Raw genomic sequence first — 18,620 nt, forward strand, 5'->3', positions numbered from 1 at the left:
CAGACTTCCACAAATATAGTTATGGTTGACGGGAGCATTTTTCGATATTCTTGTAACCAATGTATAGTTTATGTAATTCTTTGTAAAGCATTATGAATGTGGCCTCGAGGGTCTAAACTTGTATCCACAATATTTTAAGCTACTTTTAAATCATTTTGGGCATATAAGTGATGAAAACCATGTTTATATTTGGAAGATTTGAAATGAAAGGCGCCTCAATGATGTATTTCTATGTTTTAATTTGATGTATTCGATAAAATGATTCGTGTTTATCGTAATAATTTGGAAAAAGGTTTTATGTCATAATTAAGGTTTTAAAATGGGGCAAATTGGTGCCTATGACCATGGGAGGTTTTTTTTGGCCAATTGGGCATTATGGCCAAGATGGACTAGTTCCATGACATTCTTGAATCGGTTCATCTTTAGGCTTAATCTCAAGGGGCTGCCAGATGAATTTGTTCCATGATTTTCTTGTACCGGTTCATCTTCAGGCTTAGGTCTAGAAAAGGGGGCTGCCAAGGTTGAACCAATTCCATGATTTTTGGAACCGGTTCAAGTGCATCAGATTGAGGTTTTTAGCGTACCAACTTCAATCGATCATAATTTGTTTATTTTAAATCCAAATGGACTCATTCTTGAGTCAAAATTGATCGTTTTTAAATCCTCTTTCACGTGGCGTGGATCTCATCCCATAATTTTTACTTAAAAGGACCATTGTACCCTTATCAATCATAAGGCTTCGAAATGAAAACAAACTTTTAGATATACCACTCTTATGTTTCAAAACGATTAGGGATGACTACTTGGACTCCGTTATGACTGTTGTTGCGTAGTTGGGGGTGAAATGACTATTTTACCCTTATGTGTCACTGGATCGGGTTAGGACCTAGTTATCGATCCAGACCTTTGGATTTAGGTTGTTACAAAAAGAAAAACTAAAACGAAAATTATTTTAAAGAAAACCTAATTTTTTTTTTTTTTTATAATTTTTATTAAGGAACATTTTTGTCATTACTACACCACTTTAAAGGTGTGTAATTTTCAAAATTTGCTTAAAGATCTTTTTTAAGAATTAAAAAGAAAAAGAAACCCTAAAATGAAAATCATTTTTAAAAACTCTAAGAGGCATTTTCGTCATTAGGGTGCAGTGTTTCCACAATAAAAAATGTTAGGGGGTTTATGCTAAGAAAATTTTGGAAGGGGTTTCATGCAAAAAATAAAAAATAGAGGGGGTTTATGCAATTTGCCCTTCCAAATATGTTATTTTGATGTAATTATTTTGGTAAACAAATTGCTAAGTGACAAAATTCAAACGAAAAATACAACTAGAGGTATATGTTTTTTGTTTTAACCACAACTAGAGGTATATGTTTTTTTTTTTTAACCACAACTGGAGGTACTTGACTTGGTGTATGGTTTTAGAACACTGTACTTCTTATTTTTACATGAGATCCAAGGTTCTTATATGTATTAGTGAAGAGTACAATTATCTCTTAAAGATGTGAAAATACCCCTTACCTCTTATTAAACTAAAATAAAATGGATATTTTGACATCTTAAATAAAACTATAAGTTTTAGAAATGAAATTAAAATAAAAAAATTATAAAAATCCCTGCATTGTGTTTGGAATGGAGAGGGAAAAACTAAATTAAGGCAAATGAAGAGAAAGTAAAATATGAGACATAAAGAGAGAGAAAATATTATTGTTGCTATTATTATTATTGTTATTATAATTGATTTATTTTTAGTGCAGATGATTAAAGTTTAGAAAGTATGTTAAAAAAAAAAAAAAGCTTAGAGAAAGTGAAAAGGAGAAAAAAGAGGAAGTAAAAGGAGAAAAATTGTCTGGTAAATTCTGCTTACCTCGTTTTATTGACAAAATCATGAATTTGGTCAGTGATAAGGGATGTGAGTGAAATTATAAGAGATAAAATGAACTTATGAAATATGAAAAGAATTTATGTGTGATATTAATCTAATTTTATCTTTTACCAAACACACACGCCATCCGGTTAGAATTTCAAAACTACTCAAAAGAACCTGGCGCGATTTTTCTCAATGTCCGCTTCTATAACCTAACCTCCCTCACTTCAAAAACTCGATCGATACCACCAAAACAAGAACTTCGATGTCGCTATTAATGCAGAGGCATCTCCAGCTAATCGTCTTTCGAAATCAATCGAAACCCTAACTTGTTGACATTTTCAAAGGAGCTCTCAGTATTTTTCTTCTATTCGCTTTTTTGAAGTCTATCTGATCTAAAAAACCTCTAGGTTTCATCCAAAATGGAGAAACAGATACCAGTTGTATGTCCCGAGAACGAAGAGTTGGCGGACTTCATGTGGAAGAAGAGACAAGAAATGGCGGAGAGACCGAAAGGAGGATCGGAGAACATCAACATGACGCTTTACCGGGCTTACTTTAATGTCTGCAACTCCAAAACGCCCGTTAAAACCCTCAAGGATTTATCCCAAATCAAGTAAGTCAGGCCGAGAAAATTGTTGAAAATTTCCCGGAAAGTGATGTTCTTTTTATGCTGCGTTTGGTTGCTGAGGAAATGTAGTGAAATTAAAATAATGACCATATACCTGAACGAAAATACTAATGAACTACTAGTTGCTAGTCGATGGCACACGAAGTATCTCTGAATCAATCATATTTTCTTACTATTTTACAGCTGAGTAACTTAACTATTTCATATGTTTTTTTGAGTGCCTACTAGCTGAAGTATCTACTAATTACCATTATAATTATAATTTAACAATTCTATTAAATAGTTTGTATAACTGCATTTGAAATTTTAAAAATTTGTTTGGTCATACTATGTATAACTCCCTCTAGGATGTGAAAAAGTGAAATATATATTTATTTGGTTAGAACACGTGACTGTGATCAAGTAAATGCCAATACATTCTGCTAAAAATGTCAACTCTTGCAAATGGCTCTTTGTTTTAGCTCTAATGTCAAAGATGGGTGGTAATTAGTAGTTGTAGTGAAGTCCAATCTGCCAAATGAGTACGACTCTGAGCATAGCCTTTTGTTATAGAGATGTTTGATGTGCCAATTGGCTACGCTTTGCAATGGAATAGTTTAACATCCTCTTTTTTATCCATCCAAAAAAGGGGAAAAGTACTAGTTCATAAAATTTTTAAGGGTCATCTATTGGTACTATGGCAAAAGCTCTGAATGATAAGTGCGATAATGCTGGTTTGCATCTTAACAAAACATATTTTTTTTTTTGCAAAAATAATGCAAAGGTTGAGGATTTCTCTAGTCTTTTTACCTAACACCCTACATATACCGGACTGGTGCTGTTAGTGGCCTTTTTTAGTTCATCTTCTCCTGGACACAACTAGTTGCACGTGGGAGTTGTCCCACTTGACTAAGAAGGTATGATATTTGGTGTGTACATTACTCTTTAGTGTAGGAGAAAAGTTTTAAATTCTGTCTCTTGCTCACTTGTTGAAATTATAATAGCTAAAACTGGAGCTTCCCTTTCACAAACAATCAACGTAAGAGTATATCATGTGCCCTAGAGTTGACATTAAGAGAATATATGTTAGTTTCAATATTTATTAACAGATGGTTACTTTATTTCCGTGTTTGTTTTCTGTTAGAGAGTTGAATGTGCTTTATCTTGAGAAATAATCAAAGGTATAATGATGAACTATTATTCTTGCAATGATTCAGCTTTTGTTTGTGGTAGGGGTGTGGGAAAATGGATTTTGAGGCTCATGAAAGGATTTTTTGGGACTGATTCCGGTGCTTCTGAATATGAAGATTTGACGCAAATGGGTATTTTTACCTTTTTTTTTTTGGATTTCATATTTTTTTTTTGTATTTTACGCTAGATGTTGTTCTTCATATATTTGTTCTCTCAATGTTTTAGGGCAAAAAACTAAGAAACCTAGAAACGATTCTGGTGCTTCTGAACGTGAAGATTTGACACAAATGGGTATTTTTTATTATTTTTTTTTGGGATTTCGCATTGTTTTTTCTGTTTATTTTGTATTTTACGCTAGATGTTGTTCTTCTTATATTTGTTCTCTCTATATTATAGAGAGAAAAACAAAGAGACCTAGACGCTATGTACCACAAAAGAATTCAGTGGCCTATGCGTTATTGATTACTCTGCACAGGTAGATGCCTAAGATGCAAGTTTGATTATTTTTCAACTTTCTATTTGTGTTTCACGTCGTTGGAAATTGTTTTCATGACAAAAAAGTTTCACTTTAGGGGGACCACAAATGGTATTGAATTTATGCGAAAACAGGAGCTAATTGATGCTGCTGAAGCGAGTGGGCTTTCTCGAGTGCCAATTGCGTATGTTACTTCATTGTGTATTAGTATACATATTGGTAAAACTTGTTTGTTGATTTTATTGAATGGTTTTGGATGGTGAGATTTTTAGTTTTCAATGTTTTGTTTACTTTATTTTTCCCCTCAAATGCTTTTCAGGCCAGAAAAGGGCGAAGGAAAACCGGGACATTTTGGAAGCTCGCCAAGAGATTGGTATAGTGGGTGGAGCTGCATGAACACATTGATTACTAAAGGATTGGTTGTTAAGTCGAGTTGTCCGGCAAAGTATGCTCGTCATTCCTACACATTATCCCCTTTTATGTCTGCGGAATTTAATTTATTCATATTTGCTTGATAGTAAATGTCCTTTTGGTTCTATTCTTCATTGTTTGTTTAAGCTTAATACCCGTGTCTTGATGCTTTGGCTTTAAAATTAATCCAAAAAATTATTAAGAAGTAAAAGCATGTGACGTACGACTATATGCTGAATGGAAATGATGATTTGTTTCAGGACATTGACTTGCATTTCACTTTTACCTATATAGAGGACGCACTTATGGAGTATGGAATTGCAATTATTGTTGATCAATCTATTCCCAGAAAACTAATGTGTTCGGTTTTGAGTGTAGAAACCCCCACCCACATCCCAATCACTACCGTCGAATCATCGATATTGCCGTTTCAATTACATTGCTCCCACCACTATTCGTGTTCATGGTTTTATTATAAACTCCACCAGCATTACTTCGTTCACTATTATTACCACAGTTACAGAGGTCACCTTTATCTCCATACTCGAGACTACCACCAGTTTTATCTTGCCTACCTCCAATACATCACCATATTTGCCTGCACTATTACCATCTTCACTTTTGCCTTTTTCACTACTACTTCCATCATTAGCTTTTTATCAGCCTCCACATGATCACCACTGTTGTCTCCAATTCTACCACCTAGCTGCCGCGGCACTGCGGATACTTTCAGTAATTTATTTTGCCACCACCTCTTGTACCGTCATTTTCACCACCCCCTCTATTGGTAGTCCATGATAGTTGAAGTTACTCCACTACATCAATCAGCATTGCTGATACCCCCACCACAATCATTCAGTTCTGCAACTGCAGCTGCTTTCCCCTCTAGTTTCACCACTACATCAGGTCTCATCTTTGAAATTAATTCGAATAGTTGAGGCACCTTTAGATTGCGAATTATTTATCCATTTGAACAAATGATTTTGCACCTTTACCATACTTATTTAGCTACAACTTCTGTTAGAAGCTGAATTTGGTGATGTTTATGCAATTCGTTTTTCACATTTTGTTGCCCAACGAATCATTGTCATTATTCGTTTTGATTTACTACCAGATTGGCTTTTTGTGTACTTTTAATGATCAATAATTTATTGTGTAAGGATCTTTTTGATTGAAGGAACTTAGCTCAATTACGCAGATACAATTCTGTGCATAAACTCTGATATTGTACAGGTACATGCTGACTCAAGAAGGACGGGAAGCAGCACATGAATGTCTCTTAAGATCTGGTCTGGTTGATTTGACCGAGAATATGGCAACCAGAGATGGTTTTTCAAATATTGATGTAAGCAAGACATCGGATTTGGAGTTTGCTTGTGCTGATTCGGCAAAAAAAATGACCTTGCCATCTGGTGGTTTGATTGGGCAGAAAAAATCAATTGACGTGCTGCCTGAATCTTTTGATAGGGTATACAATGTTTTGGGTTATGCTTATCATTTTTTTTAGAAGATTAAAATATTAAAGTTACACCCTCTCTAATAGCTTAAGCTTTTAGAGTAGATGGCGGTCAACGTCATCTATAGTTTTCTGCTTTCCAAGTTTTGTGAGGATGAGAATTACTTGCCACTTTTATGTCTTGCTATAGTATTTTTTTGAAACTTCTGTTTCTTAATTTATTAATTCTAGTGAATGTATATTCTTTTGAATGCTAGTAATTGGTTGCGTCATTTTTTATTGTGTGATTTCCCAATTTACTATTTCCCAGTTTATTATTTTTCCTTACTTTTTTCTTGTATTATAAACATTTGTTCCGTCTTGGGTGAAGTTGTTTAGACAATCATGAAAAACTCTTTTATTAGATACACAATCAGGCTCAAACTCAAAACATTAAACATAGAGGGAAGGCCTGATACCTGTTAGGCAATAGGCTTGTGACAAACAAAAGTCATATAAAAATTCATAATGCTATGTTTTTCTTTTCTTCGAATCATCAGCATTATTTGAAAAAATAGTAGTAGATGTTAATTCTAACAAAATACTTTTGTTTGAAAAGCATTCGCTGGTGGCCATTGTTATAGCTATTCCTTTTGGTAATGAAACTTTCTGCAACAATAAATTCAAATGGTTATAAAGAGTTTTTATAATTCAGTTAAAAGTTTTGTACCATTAATTTACCTAGTTGTCACAAGAAGTTCCTCCGGAAGTACTGGAACAGAGTTTTATAAGTACTGCTACGTGTTAATTTGAATTCTAGAAATAGCCCTTGGTGCCATGAATTTCTTGAATATTTCTCAAGGCTCTTCCGTCATTATTTAGATCTCTTTGGATGGTGATTTCTTGTATCTTATTCTGACAAAAAAACACATAATTTTTTTCTAGGATGTCTTAAGCTGAACCCAATCGAATGTGAGATGGTGCATGGTGTAGATGGATTTGGATATAGAAATATTTCTGGGGAGGCTATCTTTGACTTTGCAAGTGGTTGAATATGAGTTGAATTGAGTTGAGTTGAAGCTGAACCCATTTCATGCAGACCTTTAGATGTTGAATTGAAGTAGGAGTATTGATGGAAAGGAAATATCAGATGCATTACTACATGTTTGATTACAGTCATGTCTGACATTGACTCAGGATTAGCTAGTTAACGTGGCACTCTCACTCTTAAACTACATATAATGTCTGCATAGATGTTTCATATAACCTCTTCTAGCTGTTACTTCCAATCAGTCACTCTCTCTCCCCACATGAAAGTAATTATTCTCTCTTTTTTGTTATACCAAAGGATCATTATGTAGTGTGATCCTTGTTATTTATTTATTTATTTATTGGGGGTGGGGTGGGGGGGGGGGGGGGGGGGGTGGGGGGGGTGGTCTGTTAAGGACATATTAGATACAGATCTTTGACATTGATTTCACAAGGTGGCCACTCTCAGTATTAAACCCGTGTTCTGATGCTTGCTGATTCGGATTAGTGCTCAGATACTGCCTTTTCATTTCTCTTTTGTTTTGTTTTTTTTTTTAAGTGAAAAATTAGAATTATCATACCAGAATATTCTACTTTTCAAATTCATCCTTATTATTATCGCGTTTTTTTCTTCTTTTTCTTCCTCTTGTCATCCAGGTAGAGTTGATCCCTTAATTCTGCTCCTTCTGAAGTGACCATGGCCATAGTTTTAAAATTTTCAAGGCACATTAAGGTGCCAACTGCAAAGGCCTTGTAGATTTTAGGTGCAAAGCACGTGGGTCTGAGTGAAGTAAGTTGAATGCATGGTCAAATGTATATTAATGTACTTACAGTTGAAACAATTTAAAATATGCCATACTATTTAGTCAAATTGCATATGCCTTCAGCTATACTAAATATCACTCAAATATGCAATAATTAAAGGCTACAATGATATATATTTTAAATAGACATAACTATATTATCATAATATTCATAATTAGTCTCTAGACATGCAATTAGTTAACCATAAGCCTGTGAATTACTGAATTCTGAATGTCAAAGATTTGATGTGATTAAATGGCATTATCTGTCTCAGAATGTCTATAATATAGAAATGTTAACTAATGGTCATTTTTATAAAAAAGAAAATGACAATGAATAATTAAAATATGAAGGTGTGCTTCTACTGAGCTTGGAGATTCAAAAACTGTGTGGCTAAGAATTAACGGGCTGTATGTGTGCCTGGCTGCAGGGACTAACTTGTCATACAATAAGGTGTCATTGCTAAGGCTTACTGGTCCTTGGTATTTTTTGGGCCTAATTGTGCCTTTAACAACTATTATCATGCCAACACTTCTATTACTATGCTATAATGTCTGGCATCACGTTAGCCTTTTAATTAAGAATTATCTGTTTATTTATTTATTTTTTCCGTCTTACCGTCTGATTCAAGTCTAGTGTTTGTAGTTTGTACGTATGGGGTACTCCAAGGAACAAATTCTTCATGCTGTTTCTGAAGTTTCAGAAACATCCCAGAGCAAGGATGTATCTTCACTTTGGCCAGCAATTCTATGTCGCCTTCGAGAAGATGAAGTTTATGGCTCAACTTTTTTGGAGTCTCAGAAGACGCTAAGAGAGGGCTGTCTTTCAACATCAACCATCTGCAGATCTGCAGTTGGTATTAAACTTCTTTTATTTTGAGAATGGATGAAACTAGGAATCATTTTTGCTTTCCTTAGTGACCTCTTAGTACACTGATTTATTAATGTCCAGGTCAAACTGATTCTGTTGTACGTGGGAATGCTCAGATGGAATCTGCTCATTGTGGTGCATCTAGGTCTTCATTTTTAGGGGATTCTGCACAGAGCTCTTTCACCTTGAGGGCTTGCTCATCATCTGTAAGTGTGCATATAGTTGATTAAAAATTGTGTTACATTTTGCTTTGTAACATGTTTTGTTTGACTGATTGAATCTTAGATGTGTATTATAATGTTACCTGGACACATGGCACATCATTAGTGGTTTAGGGCCCTCCCGCGTTTTCCAACTTGCAAGACACATATACCAAAAATCTTTGTGAATGGACTTCTTATATTTTCCTTTGCCTGACAATTCTTTGTGAACTTTGCATTGACTAGGGATGCGATTTTGTAAGACAGTATGTTTAGATGTGATTAAATTCTTAATAATTCATTGTATTTTTTCTTTCTGGATGACATAGGATTATCCGCTGCATAAGCGAGGTTCAGATGGTTTGGAAGCCTACATAAATATTTTAGCTATGCCACCTCTGGGATTTGGGGAGATTTTTGAGGATGCATATGAAGTTATTTTGGTATTGGATGATCGGGAACAATTTGCTCGTCAGGGGTCAGTAATCTCTTATTTTATATCATTAGCTTCCTCAGCAATGCAAAACCATGACAAATTGGGGTAGTCAGTTCATTACCTTTTTTTCTGTTCTTATATTGGATTTTTCTCTCATGGTCAAGTCATTAAATTTTTTAAAATTGAATAATGTTATTCTTTGTTCAATTTTTTTAATTCCAAAGCTTGTTTAGTTTTTCATCTCTCTATTTTTATGAGTTTCGAATGATATGAGGAATACGGTAATGCATATATTGATTTTATTATATGAATATTGTGTAAAACATCAAGTTTTTATTCTAATAAGTATAGGGGGGCAAGGATTGATTGCATGGCACAAATTACGTTCCTTGCAGTGTGGAATATATATATTTTTCTCATAACTTGTTTTTCTTGTATTATCTAGTCTTACTATCTCTGGACATAATTATTTAGACTATATCAGTAACAACTTATTCTTGTTTATATTTTAGATTTTGATTTGAGCAATTTATTTTCTAAACAAATAATTGTTGTTAGGACTTAAAGATTGAAATGTCCACTAGACATCAACTTCATTTTAGTTAATAAATTTATCTAAATCTATTTAAATTTGGCATTCTTATTTTTCTGCAATTTAACATTTATGGTTCGCGTTTTTTTCCTTGTTTTAAATATGTAATGGCAAATCCGTCATTTTGTTTGTTGTTGATGTCCAGTAACATTTTGGTGATATTTGATTTTTTTTTTTTTTTTTTTAAAGGTATTTCTGGGTGCTTATTGGTACATAAATGAGCAATATAAAAAACACGTGGTTCATGAGGATTATGTGAAATTAGCCTAATTTTAAAATTTACATTAATGGATGTTATTGTTTCATATTCTAAATGATTTTCCTTGTGTTTATGGGTACTCTAGTAGTGTTTTTTGTAATATATGTTCTGTGGTTTTTTCAGGTCAAGGTCTAGGAAAATTATCGAGAACATTTGCGCTCAATTCAAAATTCAATTAGAGGTATGCTATATCATTTTGTTCTCGTATAGGATGGTCCCATCTTTTATTTTTTATATCTGTAATATTATATGGGTAAAGTCAGCTACTTGTTTAGTATCAATTATATAAGATAATGAACAATCACAACTCATGCCATCAGCGTTGCTTGATTTCCTTGCCTTTGCATCCACATCATCTTCATGTACGCCATTGCTACATTCGAGGCTCAGTGTGGGTATTGACTGTGTAGACCTTTCTTGTGATACTGATGTGTATATCTATTATTTAGTACACCACAACATATACACAGGCACACTCTCAAGAGGCTCACAGCTCACTCATACTTCATGCTTTTCTGAATTTTATGTTTCTTGTTTGTCACATACATTGGAATGTGAGAGAATTGTCTGCAGTATTTTTTTGCACTTGGAGTAGCTAATGATGTCTGCAGGTTAGACGGTTGCCTATTGGGGATGGAATCTGGTTAGCTCGCCATAAATACCTTGGCAGTGAATATGTTCTTGATTTTATCGTTGAGAGGAAGAACGTAGACGATTTGCGCTGCTCAATCAGGGATAAACGTTACAGGGATCAGAAATTGCGTCTTTTGGTACCAATTCTTATTCAAATGACTAAAATGTTTGATTTTAATGCATAGAAAGCGTTCCTTTGTGATAGTTTTTGTAGGACGCACAAGATGATGTATGCTATCTTGCTCATAGTCAATTGATTTTCAATCTCTTTCTCTTTGTACAAATCTTGAGATTTGGAAATGCCTTGTAATTTGAAATCCTGCAACTTTTAGGATTTTTAAAACTTCCAGGTAGTGAACTCTAACAATTAGTTATTGAATACAAAAAATTAACTATAACACAAACATCAATGTTCTGCCGAATGTAGTGACAATCTGTTCTAATTACTTGAGAAATCAGAAGAGAAAAACATCATATCAATGAGGCATTATATTACATGGTTGTGATAATTAAAATCTGAGTAATTTCTTTGTTATTATTTGTGGCATTATTGGAAGGAATAACAAGACGTGAAATCTTCAGGGGTTCAAGTCTCAGAAAAGACAAGTGTGTGCGAGTACTAACTAGGAAAAAAAAAAAAATCTTCAATTGCATTGCATGTTGGTATGTTCTTTTGGCCAATTAACTCAGGTTCTAATTTCCTGGCATGAATTGTGTGGATAATTTTTTTGTTGTGCAGCATGCCAACTGTCATGGGAGTATAGTTCGTCAAACTATATCTTAATTTTGATTTAACATGTCCTTTTAGTTCCTTGTCTGAGATTATCTATTGTGATTCATTTTTGTCTTATTGGTGGTATTTAATTTCTTTTTCCAATTGTTTTTGGATATTAATTGCCCCCAAAGAGATGTGGACTCAAGAAGCTCATATATTTGGTGGAAGGAGATCCAAATTCTTCTGAAGCAGCTGAAAGCATCAAAACAGCGTAAGCATATTTTCTAAAATTTTCTTCTCTTTGATTTATCAGAAGTTAAAAACATATTTTAAATTGTTTACAATAAGCAAAATGAATTAGGATCTTCATAGTTTTTTCTTACCACATCATCTTTGCATTTTCATTGATGATTATTTTGTATTTGTGTGTGCTTTATGTTCAGTTCAAATTGTGTCTTGTTGAACAATGACTTCATTTCTATCAGTCATCCTGATGTTTACAGGCTAGTGTTACTTCTTTTAATGGTGTGCAAATTTGCAGTGTTTGTAATGATGTTATAATAATTTGAGGAGGACACTGACATGATTTAATTGATGGACTTGAAGTCTTAAATGGACAATATACTGGTTAGGAAGTGGAACTAACAGTGTTTTGATGTTACCTACGGTGAAGGCCATTATTTCAAATATAATTTAGCCTCTGTAATTTAACATTTTAAAATTGAATAGGTAATCTATGTCTGACAGATTGATGAGGGGGCGGCAGTGTGTCACATTTTTGTATCACTCAATTCAAATACCATTTACTGTATTTTTCTTTTGATATACCATTTAACGAATAAATAATGTATTTATAAATAAAAGAGGACATGAGATTATACACAGGTTATGAGTCAACTTTAGAGAAAGGAATCTAATTTACAATGTTTCAAAATATCTAATCTAAGAGAGAAATTTGTGTGACATGTAAGTGGGGAAAGGCCCAAGGAACAACTTCAGTGTAATAGTTATGATAGTAAAACATCCTTTACCTTCAACAAGGCAAGCTCTGGGCTCCTAAATATTTTCTATTTACATGCACCAAAGCAAACAAACAAGAGCCACTTTGAAAGTGTGCTCGTTCCTGCTCCATGAGACTTTATCCACCATTCCTACATGTCCATCATCAGAGGAGGTATATCATATATGCCGAGGGATTTGCGAACAGGACACCAACAAGCAATCTATGAATCTTGCTCATTCAATAAAATGGTCCTTCATTTTGTGTGTTTGTCTTCATCTGTGGGGTAAGGAATTCAATCTTAGATAGTGCAAGAACCTGCAGTCTGCTTAAGAAAGTTACCTGCTTTTAATCCACTTGGAATAATAATACTATAGTATAAAAAAATTCACCACTGCAATAGTCAGTGCATCCCTTCCAAATTGTTACATATTCTCAAATTTTAGAATGGTAATAACCTATCAAGATGCCATTGTCAATCCTGAAAATGACTAAAAGTGAGATTTGGTGCAACCACCGTTCCACCTTGTTTCCTTAGTCTCACCATTGAATATAACTCCAGAAAATCTTTCATAGAAGATACATTCCTTGACCAAATATCCTTCCCTAAGTGATGAGATAGCAATGGTTTTGAATGGCAATTGGAGGATCGGATGTGCCTATATTTTATTTTTAATTATATTCTTTTGCATGCTTTCCACAGTCTATTTCCTGAAATAGAAATGTCCAGAAAATTATCATGTTATTGTTAGTAGTGACGAAAATGCATGCTGTGATGGTGTTTGCATTGGTGGCTGCAGCTGTAACTTTTGCTGAATATTAGTGTTAGCATCGTTTGCAATGTTTTTTTTATTGTTTTTGCTGACAGGGATGCTGTCTAGAGGAGTGGTATATTGTCTTTGTCCGAAGCACTTCTGTAATTTTCATTTGGAGATTGGTATGTGACAATAATAAGTACAGTCTAAACACCAACACTTCTATGCAGTTGTGTCCGATTTGGATATTGTTGGACACTGAAGTTTGCTGGACTTGTTCCCAACTGAAGAAAATCAAATTATATGTTTATATAAAATTTGATATTAAAAATTTATGGTATACGAATGTCTCAAAAGTGGGCGTGCGAGGAAAGAAACGATCAAATTTTGTGTACACACACACACACACACAAAGAAACGATCAAATTTTGTGTACACACACACACATATATGGATAACTATAGTCATCTCCACATGCACGCAACCACATGCAGTCATATATTTCTTTTTCTCATTATGTTTTCTATGCAAATGGTTGATTATTATTATATGATTGAAAACTTAAAGAACTTATATTTTAGTCATGGAATAGTAAGCTTACTTTTTATAAAATAATATTTGTGTAAGATATTATAGAACTTTAAAATATAACTTTTGTTACCCTGTCCTTGCCGTGTTGTCCAACTTTTAAGAGTTGTCATCTCAGCACTCCATATTGTGTCATATCTTTGTCCAATATCTTGTGTCCGTGTTCATGTTTCTTAAACGGTGTTTGTAGACTTGTAGTAACTTCCAGATGGCAGCAGTTGTAACTTGTGAATGATAAATGCAGTATACTGATGGTTCTGTCAATTAGGATAGCTGTATTGTTTGTAAGGTTGGCAGCAACTATGGTAAAGGTGTAGTGTCGTGTAATCTTTTATTCTTAATTTGTTGGGTAACTTCTACTGCTCAAAATTTAAAATTTTGTATATTTAACAAGTTTACTTGTACAAACATGATAGTACCTTTCTTTGGCTTATTGTAGATGACTTGCAGATGGCGGCATTGTTTTTTCTTGGCTTCAATCGTTTTGCCTTTTGTGTGGTTTTCATATGAAAGGCTTCATGCATTCATGGTTTTGTTAGTTAGGTCACTCTCCTAAGGTTTCCCCTTTGTACATTCCCCATTATTTCTTCTAAAATTTAACCTTACAAAGAAAAGAAAAAAAAAAAGGAAAAAAAAGAAAAGAAACAAAGACAAAGATAAAGACGGTTTAAACTGATTGAAGATATTTAAGTCTTTACAACGGCTTCACATATACAATACAAGTTTAATATAGCAAATTCTTCTTAAAATTGGTGTAGCTTCTGGAGTGATTTTAAAATTTTAAAACACTGAACATAAGAATTTCCAGGCGTGCATCGTGGCCCAATGATATGTGATCACTGTATATAAATTTCTTGCATATATTCCTGGGAGATGGCATTTAACATTCATTGTCTGTAGTTAGGAATAGGCTTTGTTGGGTTGATTTAGGTCTGGATATTGATATATTACCTGAGAGTCTACTGATCTACTGGGAGTCTCTGTGCTTCTGCTTCAACTAAATTCAGTTCATTACTAGTTTGCACAATGTTTATGTGCCACTATTGCATTCTTTTTTTGTTTTTTGTTTTTGGGAGGGAGTGATATTTGAATGCACTCTGCTAAAATGACTGTTGTTCTATGTTATGTGTGTAATGTCAAATGTGTTGTACCTATCGAATTATTGTGTGGATATTAGTCTGCATATAATAATAAGTACGGGAAAAGGGATGCTTCTGAAAACTTGTTGCCTTTTAGTTTCTCGTCTGTCCCAATCTTCAAAACATTTTCTTTATTATTATTAGTTTCTCATCGTAATAGAATTGTCAATACAAAAGTAGCATTTGTGTGGTCCTATTGTGGTATGTATTATATTTGCATATCTTAAGATTTATGTTTTTATGCTCTAATGAGAGTTCGCAATTCTTTTTTATTTTCTACTTTATCTTCCAACATTTTTTCTAATCATACCACCTTATTATGTGCAGTTGTTTCACAACAGAGATCCTGGAGGGATTCGATGTGCAGAGAACAAGTGGCTTGGCTGATACACTAAGGAAGTATGGTTACCTTACTCAATCAATAACTCGGTTCTACAGATCCCGGTTACCTGTGGAAAAACATAAGAGCTCTGGAGTATGTCCTCCTTTTGATGAATTTATGAAAAGGTGCCAAGATTTGGATAAAATGACAGTCAGTGATGTATTTGCCGTCCAACTCATGCAGGTTTAGCTCTAACTGATAGTCAAGTTACACCACCTGATATTTGCTATAAAAATTATATCTTTTTTGAACTATTTGCAACCTAGATGATCTCATAATTGCCACTATTTTACGTTGGTCTGAATATTATAATTTGTGTATCGGGTACTGGTGCTTGTTTAGGTGTCGGACTTCCCCTTAATCCCAGAATCTTAAGGTATGGGACTTGACATGCGTCCAGAAAGTTGGTAATAGTTAAATATGTTGTATTCTACACAATATTCTAATTTCTGATGTTATTATTATTGAAAATAATATACTTAAACAAGATTTAGTCAATGGGAGGTGGTGAAACAGGGGTTACTCTCTATCTATCCATGTGAGAAGTATAAAACCTTCTCCACTTTCAAATCTAAGTGCCTTCTTCCATCATCATGTTTAGACGGCTGATTATATTTTATCCGAGTTAGTGTGTTGGACACAAATCCAAGACCCGCACCCACACTGCATCGTCGATACAGGTACGATGGAGGAACAGGAGAGTCCATGGTACAAAACTGCCATGTTAATGAGGTTAACCTATTCTTAATCACAGTTTTTATATGGTGATAATAAAATGTTGCCTTACTGTTATGATACCTTAACTTATAACCATTTAAGATTGCCTGTGCTATTTTAGTTCTATTATGTACTTTTTACTACTAGAGTTGCACAGAAAGATATTACTTTTACTCCAACAGATGTTGACTTCAAAAGTGGCCATGAGATGCTTTCTATTTTTATCTGTGTTCTTTTAATATATATATTTAACCCTGTTATCTGTTGTAAGCTCCAACGATAGAAGATCCCAATTGATAACAGGATGAAAAGGATTCTTCTACAATGCAGGTTCCCCAGGTAACAGAGGAGGTTGCGCTTGCTGTTCTGGATTTGTACCCAACACTTGTATCTCTTGCTCGTTCATACTCTGTTCTTGTGAGTGCTCTCTCCCGAAAATGTTTTGGTTGAGCTATTGTACAAAGGGGGTTGGGTTAGCTATAAGTGGCAACTAGGCAAAACCGCTATTTTTAAAATCTGTCTGGTGAGTAACCTGTAAATGGAACCCTCATGTGGAGATCAAAGAAAGGTAATACACGAAATCAAAAGAGCAAGGAGCTAAATTCTCGTGCAATAACTAATTAGCCACATATTGTTGAGTGTTGTGTGCAACCTATGGCTCAACTTAACTAACCGGTTAACCAGGTGATCTAACGAATGATTCGATTTTATCTGCTCTTGCAATTTTAAGCTGTTTCTCCACCCTTCCAATAGGATCATTGCAAATTGGCTGGATCATCATGTTTTATACTTTCAGGAACAGACTTTATTTTTGGTATAGCTGTGAGGATGCTGGATTTCTTTGTCTTTTTATTTTCTTTCCAGGATTTCTAAATAATTTCAAAATGTATCTGTAATGAACAATAAGGGCTATTTGTATGTCCCATTATTTCAGTTTTCTATGCTTTCCATAACAATCAAACAACCAAGTTGGTATTCTAACGTGGAGACTTTTTCTTTTCCCAGTTTGTTAATGTGGCTGTATTAGCTAATTACAGAAATTTGTGGGTATTAGGCAACCCTTTTCTTTTTCCTCATTATAGAATTTACATCTTCAAAGCTTAAGGCAAGGAGTAGTGCACATTTATGCTATTGAGGGATCTCTGACTGGGCTTCATTTAAATTCATGGTTCAATGACATGATTCATTAAACATTTATATGACTGACATGTGGTTAAGAAAAATGCCATTATCTGATGTTGACCCCCGCCATCCCCCAACCACACACCCCCCCCCCCCCCCCCCCCCCCCCGGGGCGCCCGAATATTGTCGGTCTGGACTAGAAGTTGAAGTGGTACAAACCTCCCGCGTTACATGTAAGGTTTTATATATCCCATTGACAAATATTTGTATCTCTTATAATATGTCAATTCCTAAGTTAGGCATTGAAATGTAAAATATCAGGGACTGTTTATAATATATGTCAATTCCTAATTTAGCATGTTTATCAGGGACTGTTTATGTGCATGCGTGCATACACCTAATCAACTACTTGAAGTGACACGATTTGTTTTCTTACTGATTCAACATGCTATTTGATCTGTATTGCAAAATAACAGCTTTGCTGTACTCACTTTTGATCATTTAATTTGCTTTGTGTAGGAGGGCGACACTTCTGCACAAGAGGAAATGCTTAACAAGCAGAGTAACAATGTGATCAGTAGAGGTGCCAGTAGAAATATCTACCAACTAATTTGGGGCAGTTGAGTATGTATATGTGCTATATTCTAAGATCAAAACATGGCCTTGCTGGTTGTGAACGTTTTTGTGGAGCAAGCAAACAGCCCTCTGCTTCATTTACTAATATTGTATGCATGTAGAGAGTTTGTATATAAAGAATGGTGATAAAGCATCCAATGACAATCTTTTTCGTGAATGGTTTACGAAATCTTTTCATTTTGATGTAGGGATGTTCAATCCAGTTTCTTCACATTAATTTACGTGTTATTTGATGCCAACGCATGCATGACTCTATGATGTTTGTCCTTTGAGAAAGAAGCAGCAGGTTTTCTGGTAACTTTTGGTTGGGTTTGCTTGGAAGTTTTTTTGTTGATTTGATAGAGACAGTTTACAATCAATAAATTTCTTAATTTCAATAAATAAGTGGAGATGATTGTGGATTTACCGGGAAAAGAAAAAGATGATTATGGGTATTTAGGTAAATTTGCAATCAAGTGCTCTAATAATTGGAGAAATACTCGAAATGTTTGAAAACGAGTTTTTCATATTTTCGTTTTGTACCTCAAATGTTTTAGAATTTATGAAGATGCCTCTACTAAAATTACAATTTGCCCCCACTAATTTTTTTTTTTTTTTTTTTTTCCATTTCATACTTTAATTTTTTGAGAATTTATGAAAATGTCTTCACTAAAATTACAATTTGTCCTTACTAAATTTTTCTTTTTGCATTTTATACTTTAAATTTTCAAAAATTTATGAAGAAAATTCTATTAAAATTACAAAAATGGACTCATTA

The 18,620-nt window shown here is 34.1% G+C and overlaps 1 protein-coding gene across 1 annotated transcript; it reads left to right on the top strand.

Annotated features, from left to right (window-relative positions):
- The first annotated feature begins 1,469 nt into the window (after nucleotides 1-1,469).
- On the top strand, nucleotides 1,470-18,094 carry LOC132299391 (crossover junction endonuclease MUS81). Its single transcript, XM_059795957.1, has 16 exons — nucleotides 1,470-2,480; nucleotides 3,708-3,796; nucleotides 3,891-3,956; nucleotides 4,062-4,140; nucleotides 4,238-4,324; nucleotides 4,460-4,585; nucleotides 5,785-6,019; nucleotides 8,465-8,675; nucleotides 8,771-8,895; nucleotides 9,219-9,367; nucleotides 10,300-10,357; nucleotides 10,788-10,946; nucleotides 11,716-11,795; nucleotides 15,334-15,571; nucleotides 16,436-16,522; nucleotides 17,747-18,094. The coding sequence occupies exons 1-16, from the start codon at nucleotides 2,287-2,289 to the stop codon at nucleotides 17,849-17,851; spliced, it is 2,088 nt and encodes a 695-aa protein (XP_059651940.1). The 5' UTR covers nucleotides 1,470-2,286; the 3' UTR covers nucleotides 17,852-18,094.
- The last annotated feature ends 526 nt before the right edge of the window (nucleotides 18,095-18,620 follow it).

The sequence above is a fragment of the Cornus florida genome, unplaced genomic scaffold (assembly GCF_030987335.1).
Source record: "Cornus florida cultivar Cherokee Brave unplaced genomic scaffold, ASM3098733v1 CherokeeBrave_3.0.0_Hap2_Chr03, whole genome shotgun sequence".
Lineage (NCBI taxonomy): Eukaryota > Viridiplantae > Streptophyta > Magnoliopsida > Cornales > Cornaceae > Cornus > Cornus florida.

Excerpts from the sequence above, each read along its gene's own strand:
- LOC132299391 (XM_059795957.1), top strand. The coding sequence starts at position 2,287 with ATGGAGAAACAGATACCAGTTGTATGTCCCGAGAACGAAGAGTTGGCG. Across the intron at positions 2,481-3,707 it reads AAGGATTTATCCCAAATCAA|GGGTGTGGGAAAATGGATTT; the intron begins GTAAGTCAGGCC and ends TGTTTGTGGTAG. Across the intron at positions 4,325-4,459 it reads CTTTCTCGAGTGCCAATTGC|GCCAGAAAAGGGCGAAGGAA; the intron begins GTATGTTACTTC and ends AATGCTTTTCAG.